This window comes from Osmerus eperlanus, chromosome 16 (genome assembly GCF_963692335.1).
Source record: "Osmerus eperlanus chromosome 16, fOsmEpe2.1, whole genome shotgun sequence".
Lineage (NCBI taxonomy): Eukaryota > Metazoa > Chordata > Actinopteri > Osmeriformes > Osmeridae > Osmerus > Osmerus eperlanus.
The window spans coordinates 4,807,220-4,814,584 of record NC_085033.1 but is presented as its reverse complement, the minus strand read 5'-3'; the positions used below and the strand labels follow the sequence as shown (position 1 = coordinate 4,814,584).

Below are 7,365 nucleotides of genomic sequence, written 5' to 3'. Positions count from 1 at the left end.
AAGATAACCACGCCCCTCTCGTTTGCATGTGAGATCGGAAATAAATACAGCATAGAAATAAATGTGTTGTGGAAATAAATGTGGTGTGGAAATATATGTGGAAATAAATGTGGTGTGTAAAAGTCTCAAAAAATAAATAAATGTGGCATTAGGAAATAAATGTCCCATGAAATAAATAAATGTTGTCTTTACAAAAACGTCATTTGGAAATAAATAAATGTATTTATTTATTGATGTTGGTAAATGGATTCAGCTATATAATTATATAATGCTATATTTATATACGTATTGCCATCTTTTTTTTATTTCAGAATTTATTTCATAGCCATATTTATTTCTGTAGGTATTTATCTATTTATTTACCTATTTATTTATTTAATTTTGACTAACTCGTTCATAGTTCCATAGTGGCCCTCCACCAGATCAAGCTACACCAGCGCCAAAGACAAAGGCAGTAGCGGTTAGAACCGAAACTGTACTGTACTGTAGCGAGTGGTAAGTGACAGTGGAGCGAGTGGTACGTGACAGTAGCTTGTGGTACATGCCAGTGCCTCCACTGGCACGTGACAGTGGCTAGTGGTACGTGCCAGTGCCTCCACTGGTACATGACAGTTACTGTTCTGTTGATAGTGGTATGCAAGTGTGTCGTGGCAGTTGCATTGGGTGTCTTGCAGCTTTTGTTTACTGTCGTTTAACTGCACCGCGGCCATTTTAGAATAGGAGAACAGGCTATAAACTTTTATTTAAAAAAATAAGTTAAACTGTTCGCGCTAACAGACTCCAAACCATACTTTTGATGTCTCACTACAAGCTCACCATACAAAGTAGTCGATTTAAACATTATATTGCATATAGTGTAATTGTGTGACTGTAATGTAAAGCAGACTTGTACACACGTAATGAATTAGTAACAAATTATTTTACTCAGAGTAACTGAATTTAAGCGTGCACATGAGCCACCGTTGTAGACTCTCGTCTCTAATGCACACCGTTGTGTTGTTATCAGCGCCTCCTAGTGGCGTATATCATTAATTGTAATAACTGAAGTCAATATAGGTAGCCTACATTTGCATTTCGATACTCTGAGTAAATATAGTTGTCAATAATAGTTCATTATTTTAATATGAAGAACCTGGTCAATTAATGACACCCTATGATTGCAAATGTACTTTCTGGGTATTATACATATTGGAAACTACAAACTCTCCTGGATACAAATATGTTTAAATCACAGATATCTTTATCACAACTGAAGTTACATCATTTTAAAGTCGACCTGTGTCAAAAAGTGATATGGGAGAAAATCCTTTTGTTCGTAATGACGTTGTGAATGTAAATGTCAGTTTAAGTATAGGCTACATGAATAACTTCTCAGTGAGTTATTTCATTGATCAGTTGTTATGGGCTGCTGCAGCACTCAAAAGAGCAGGCAAACTAAGCATTTGATTTGACATGGCTTGAAAATCTTGCTAGCTGATGTCCAAAAACCGTTGAAATTAATAGTTTTTCATAAGTAATCATATACTTTTTGTACATTACAATGAAGTTTAGGGTGTTAACGATACAAAACATCAAAAATCTCAATTTTGACAGAAAACGATTTTCGATCTTTTATGGCTTATAGCCAACAATGAGCGGCCGCGACATCCACGCGTTTCCGCAGGCCGCCACACATACTTTAACAATTCTATTCTAAAATGGCCGCGGGGCAGTTACAAGACAGTAAACAAAAGCTGCAAGACACCCAACGCAACTGCCACGAGACACTTGCATACCACTATCAACAGAACAGTAACTGTCATGTACCAGTGGAGGCACTGTCACGTACCACTCGCTCCACTGGCACGTACCACTAGTTACAATACAGTACAGTTTCGGTTCTAACTGCCTCTCGACAAAGGTGAGTCCACGCGAATCGCGACCAGCGATGACATGAAGAAATTACCTATCTAACTGGTGTATACGCGTGCAGGGACAAGGTTCACTGTCCAGACTACTCTTGTATAGGTGTATTGTTCCAAATAACGGGGGAATAAGGGTGAACAAGCTCTTGATGTTATAAGGAAATAGGCCTACTAGTATTGTTCGGGAATAACGGAATAAGGGATGTTATAAACGTTTATGTTATAAACGTTGATGTATAAACCTTGAATGTCATACTAGTAAATGTCATACCCCGCCCCGCAGGGTATTGGCATTGTCTAATGCAAACATTGAGAGTAGTATTGTTTATGTTTGGGAAGTTTTAACTCCCTGGCTAACTATCTCAATTTGAAATCTGGATGGTTTAAAAATGTCTTTACACGTTTTACAGATCACAGAAATCTTTTTTCAGACCCTGTGTAGTTGCTGTAATGGTTCAGGCAGGAGGACTCAGTATGACTTTCCGAATACTTTATTTCCCACTATACAAACACGATTGTACATTTGATTTGATTTGGCATTGTGGTTCTGCTCGCATCGGCTCCCTGCCGCATCCGACGAGACACCGTCTCGACCTCCGAGCAGAGAGCGGCGACGCATTCCCCCTGAAACAGGAAACAGAAAACAGAACCAAGGGTGGAGGCCGGGGAGGCGGAGGCAGCAGGAAGACTGAAGTCTATGTCGCACTAGCGATGCATATGCCGGGAACCCCTTATATACCCCGCCCTATTAGGAGGGAGTGCCCTGCGCATAAAATGACGCGTTGCTAGTGGCGCGCTATGTCTCACGTCCTCCTTCATGAACCAGTTCCACTTGTTTCTTCACCCTTTACCTCTCTCTCTACCCCCTCTCTCCCCTCTCTCTCTCCCCCCTCCCCCCCTCTCTCCCCCCTCTCTCTCTCCCCTCCCCCTCTCCCCCCTCTCTCCCCCCCCCTCTCTCCCCCCTCTCTCTCCCCCCTCTCCGTCCTTGCCATCAGCAGCCCATCATCATGGAGACCCCCCTGTCTGAGGCAAACGCCAACTTCTCCCTGGCCCTGTTCCAGAAGATTGCAAATGAAAGCCCAACAGGAAACGTCTTTTTCTCTCCCCTCAGCATCTCCTCAGCTCTGGCCATGGTGCTACTCGGTGCCAGGGGCAACACGGCCACACAGATGTCCGAGGTGGGTCTAGTAGGCTTTGGTGGTCTTTCAGTCTAACAGCAGGTCTGTATCAATGTGTAGGTATCTAAGGATAGGCCACAGCATTTATTCTTATAATATGTTTGTTATGACAACAAAATCTAGCGAGACTATTGTGGTGCTTGGACCTACTTTATTACAACATTGTGTGTTAGGGCATGCAGAGATTGTTATGTGAAATCTACTGGACCCCAAATCCTGAAAAAAGTATTTGGTCCATGGACCGTTAGGTCATGGCATGGTCATGACCCAGGTGTGCTCATCATAAGTAAGGAAAGTTTTAAATGTTTTAAATTTACACTGGTCTGTATGTTATAACACCCTGCCATGTCAGCAAAGGGCATCCCTCTGTTGTTTCATTCACTTATTCACTATACCAGAAATGGTGCCAACCCTGACACAAGTCTTTAGAAATGTTCCACTTCTACTGTAGAGTTGATGTGAGAGAAAGACAGATAGACAGGCAGATATATTTCACATTTTCTGCGGTTATTCAGACTGGAAATCTGCGGAAATCCGCAGAATTCTGCTAGCCTTACTGTTTTTATGTCGTAATAGAGTACAGCAATGAATAACCAGGGGAGAAAGGGCGTTGGGAGATAAGCTGAAGTGCTTGTTAAGGGGGTATGGGCCCTGCATGTCTGTCTAACCTTGAGGTGAGAGTGGGGTATTTGGTTAAGGTAAGCTGCTCAAAGTGTCTCTCAGGTTACACCATCTTTGTCATATCATGTTGTCATGGCTACATAGAGAGGATTGGTTCCATGGCTGTGTTAGCTGAGCGTCCCAGGCACAGGACACCGTCTGTTCACTTCATCTAACTGATTTAGACAAATAGTCCAGAATATCTCTCTCTGTGCTGTTCTTCTTCAGGTTTCTCAGGAAACAACAATTACTAACAAGTCGACTGGGACTGCACGTGTGCCCTATTTCTTTACGTTTTCTTTCAGCCATGACGTTGCTTATCACCCTTGGAGAGGAAATGTGTTGTACAGTATCTCTTCTATTAATACACATTCTCTAAAAGTTGGTCCTATGTTGCTGGCAATTATTGCGCTGGTTACATCCACTTCAGTACACACACACACACACACACACACACACACACACACACACACACACGTACACTTCCAAACCTTCAATCTTCAAAAACATATATGTTGTTTTGATGACTCCTATTCCTTCTCTGCCTTAGTCCCTGCACCTTCACAAGACAAATGATGACGTGCACGTGGCCTTTGGTAAGCTGATGGCTGAGCTGAACAAGAAAGAAGCCCCCTATGCCCTAAGCCTGGCTAACAGGCTCTATGGAGAGAAGACCTACCAGTTTGTCAAGGTAACGCCCTGTATGTTGGTTCAGAGGGAGAGCCAAAAGGGAATGTGTGAAAGACACAGTTTGATGGACGTAGGGATTCAACTCTCGCCGGTCCCTGTACGACCGGTGCCAGAGTTTGGTCTGCATTGCCAACAGTAAGTCGAACTTGTTTCCGGTGAGGGTTGAACTCCCTGCCAGGGCTGCCCTTTGTCACCGATTCTGTTCATAACTTATATGGACAGAATTTCTAGGCGCAGCCAGGGCGTTGAGGGGGTCCGGTTTGGTGACCTCAGGATCGGGTCGCTTCTTTTTGCGGATGATGTGGTCCTGATGGCTTCATCGGGCCGTGACCTTCATCTCTCACTGGAGCGATTCGCAACCGAATGCAAAGTGGCTGGGATGGGAATCAGCGCCTCCAAATCTGAGGCCATGGTTATCGACCGGAAAAGGGTTGAGAGCAATCTCCGGGTCGGGGAGGAGATCTTGACCCAAGCGGAGGAGTTCAAGTATCTCGGGGTCTTGTTCACGAGTGAGGGAAGAATGGAGCGCGAGATCGACCGGCGGATCGGTGCGGCGTCCGCAGTGATCGGTCTGTCGTGGTGAAGAAGCAGCTGAGTCAAAAGGCGAAGCTCTCTATTTAACAGTCGATCTACGTTCCTACCCTCACTTATGGTCACGAACTGTGGGTAGTGACCGAAAGAACGAGATCACGAATACAAGCGGACAAAATTAGTTTTCTCCGTAGGGTGTCCGGGCTCTCCCTTAGAGATAGGGTGAGAAGCTCGGTCATCCGGGAGGGGCTCAGAGTAGAACCACTGCTCCTCCGTGTCGAGAGGGGCCAGTTGAGGTGGCTCGGGCATCTGATAAGGATGCCTCCTGGACGCCTCCCTGGTGAGGTGTTCTGGGCACGTCCCACTGGGAAGAGGCCCCGGGGAAGACCCAGGACACCCTGGAGGGACTATGTCTCTCAGCTGGCCTGGGAACGCCTCGGGGTCCCCCAGGAAGAGCTGGTGGAAGTGGCCGGGGAGAGGGAAGTCTGGGCCTCCCTGCTTAGGTTGCTGCCCTCGCGGCCCGACCCCCGGATAAGCGGCAGATGACGACGACAGGATTCAACTTGTCCATGTTAAAAGTAAAAATGAGTGGCCGTTTCAGAGATAACGTTATGAACCTTCTCTCACTACTGTGTGTGTATGTCAGGAGTTTATAGGAGACACCAGGAAACACTACGATGCAGAGCTGGAAACTGTGGACTTTGGAAAGAATTATGAGGCGGCCAGGCTCAACATCAACGGCTGGGTGGCGAAACAGACGCAAGGTGACTGTGATGTAGCTGTGTTCACTGTACTCTACTCTATCAAATAGCCAGTTATCATGAAAAGGTTTGGGTCTGATTCTACGGTTTTCTCCTCCCTAGATAAGATCCAGAACCTTCTGCAGGAGGGCATTCTGGATGAAAGCACCAAGCTGGTGCTGGTCAACGCCATCTACTTCAAGGGCAGCTGGGAGAAAAAGTTCAAGGACACTGACACAAGTGACACCCAGTTCAAGCTCAACCAAGTAAGGCCACAAATTGAACAAAGCTTGTGTCCTTTTCTTTCTACCTCTTTTGCATGAATCTGTTGTTAGTACCATCCATATCATTCTGGTGTTGTCCTCCAGAATGAGAGCAAGCCAGTGAAGATGATGTACCAGGTGAGAAAGTTCCCCCAGAGATCCATCCCTGAGGCCAACTGTAAGATCCTGGAGCTACCTTATGTTGGAAAAGATCTGAGCATGCTCATCATGCTGCCTAATGAGATCACAGGTCTGACGAAGGTAGGAAGAAGAAACACTTTCTCTACAAGCTGCCTTGAACACTGTTTGAATACTCTCATGAATCACCCCCCCCCCCAGTAAAGAAAACCTGTATAAATGAAAGCCTTTCCCTCCCCCCCAGCTGGAGAAGAACCTGAGCTATGAGAACTTTCTAAAATGGACCGGACCAGACATGATGATGAAGTGGAAAGTGCGGGTGGGCCTGCCCAGGTTCAAGTTGGAGCAGACTCTGGACCTGGGCGACAAACTGAGCAGTATGGGCATGACGGATGCCTTCGTCCAGGGCCGTGCTGACTTCTCTGGTAGGGCCTAATTCTTTGTTTCTTTCTTCGTTCTGTTCTTTTTTTATTTTCTTTCTTTCTCATCCGTTTTCCCCTCTGCACATTCTTTGTTCTTTTACACATTATAAATGAATGGATTCATTATTAATGAATTAATCAATCACAAATTGATTCAGATCAGACACCTTCACTTTACCAGGTGGATGATTCAAATAATAACATCCTGTTTCTACCCGTTTCCCTACAGGCATGTCCCCCAGCAACGACCTTGTCCTGTCCAAAGTCGTCCACAAAGCCTTTGTGGAGGTCAACGAGGAGGGCACAGAAGCCGCCGCTGCCACGGCCGGTAAAATGCACTTTTGCAGTGGCCCAGCCTCCTTCATCGCTGACCACCCCTTCCTCTTCTTCATCAGACACAACCCCACCAATAGTGTCCTCTTCTATGGGCGCTACTGCTCCCCCTAGACCCTGAAAAAGATGGAAAAATTCTGAGGGGTGTAATGCAATGGAAGGAACCATCTGTTGACAGGCCGAGATGTGTTTAGTTTGGATATGTGTTTCCACTGCACTTACCATGCCAATGTATTCATCAGTTATATTGTAGCAGGTTCAGGGGTGTGGGGTTTCCACACCATCATATACCACTATTTGCTTGATGGGAGTTTTTGCTGCATTTAACAATACTATAACCAAAAGTAAGTCGTTTTGTCATCTTGACTGTTCTGAAGCTATACACTGCACCATGTTACAGTATTCTACATTGGCCTGGCCTTTATGAACCACCCGTTTCCTAACTTGACTATTAGAAGGAAATAAAGAGTCCAATGCAGTAATCGTTTGGTTTTCAGTTTTAAAAT

The 7,365-nt window shown here is 45.3% G+C and overlaps 1 protein-coding gene across 2 annotated transcripts; it reads left to right on the top strand.

The window, feature by feature from the left end:
- The first annotated feature begins 1,784 nt into the window (after window positions 1-1,784).
- Window positions 1,785-7,333, top strand: LOC134036276 (leukocyte elastase inhibitor-like). 2 transcript variants are annotated; one of them, XM_062481142.1, is made up of 8 exons: window positions 1,785-1,900; window positions 2,900-3,082; window positions 4,293-4,433; window positions 5,610-5,727; window positions 5,827-5,969; window positions 6,072-6,227; window positions 6,349-6,529; window positions 6,756-7,333. In XM_062481142.1, exons 2-8 carry the CDS (start codon window positions 2,912-2,914, stop codon window positions 6,971-6,973), a joined length of 1,128 nt encoding a protein of 375 aa, XP_062337126.1. In that variant the 5' UTR covers window positions 1,785-1,900; window positions 2,900-2,911; the 3' UTR covers window positions 6,974-7,333. The 2 variants fall into 2 exon arrangements, with proteins under 2 accessions (XP_062337126.1, XP_062337127.1); XM_062481143.1 differs by having other exon boundaries at window positions 1,867-1,900; window positions 2,903-3,082.
- The last annotated feature ends 32 nt before the right edge of the window (window positions 7,334-7,365 follow it).

What these genes read in the sequence shown, in the direction of transcription:
- LOC134036276 (XM_062481142.1), top strand. Translation starts at nt 2,912, where the DNA reads ATGGAGACCCCCCTGTCTGAGGCAAACGCCAACTTCTCCCTGGCCCTG. An exon ending in AGACCTACCAGTTTGTCAAG is followed by an intron (nt 4,434 to 5,609) that starts GTAACGCCCTGT and finishes TGTGTATGTCAG; the next exon opens with GAGTTTATAGGAGACACCAG. An exon ending in GGGCCGTGCTGACTTCTCTG is followed by an intron (nt 6,530 to 6,755) that starts GTAGGGCCTAAT and finishes GTTTCCCTACAG; the next exon opens with GCATGTCCCCCAGCAACGAC.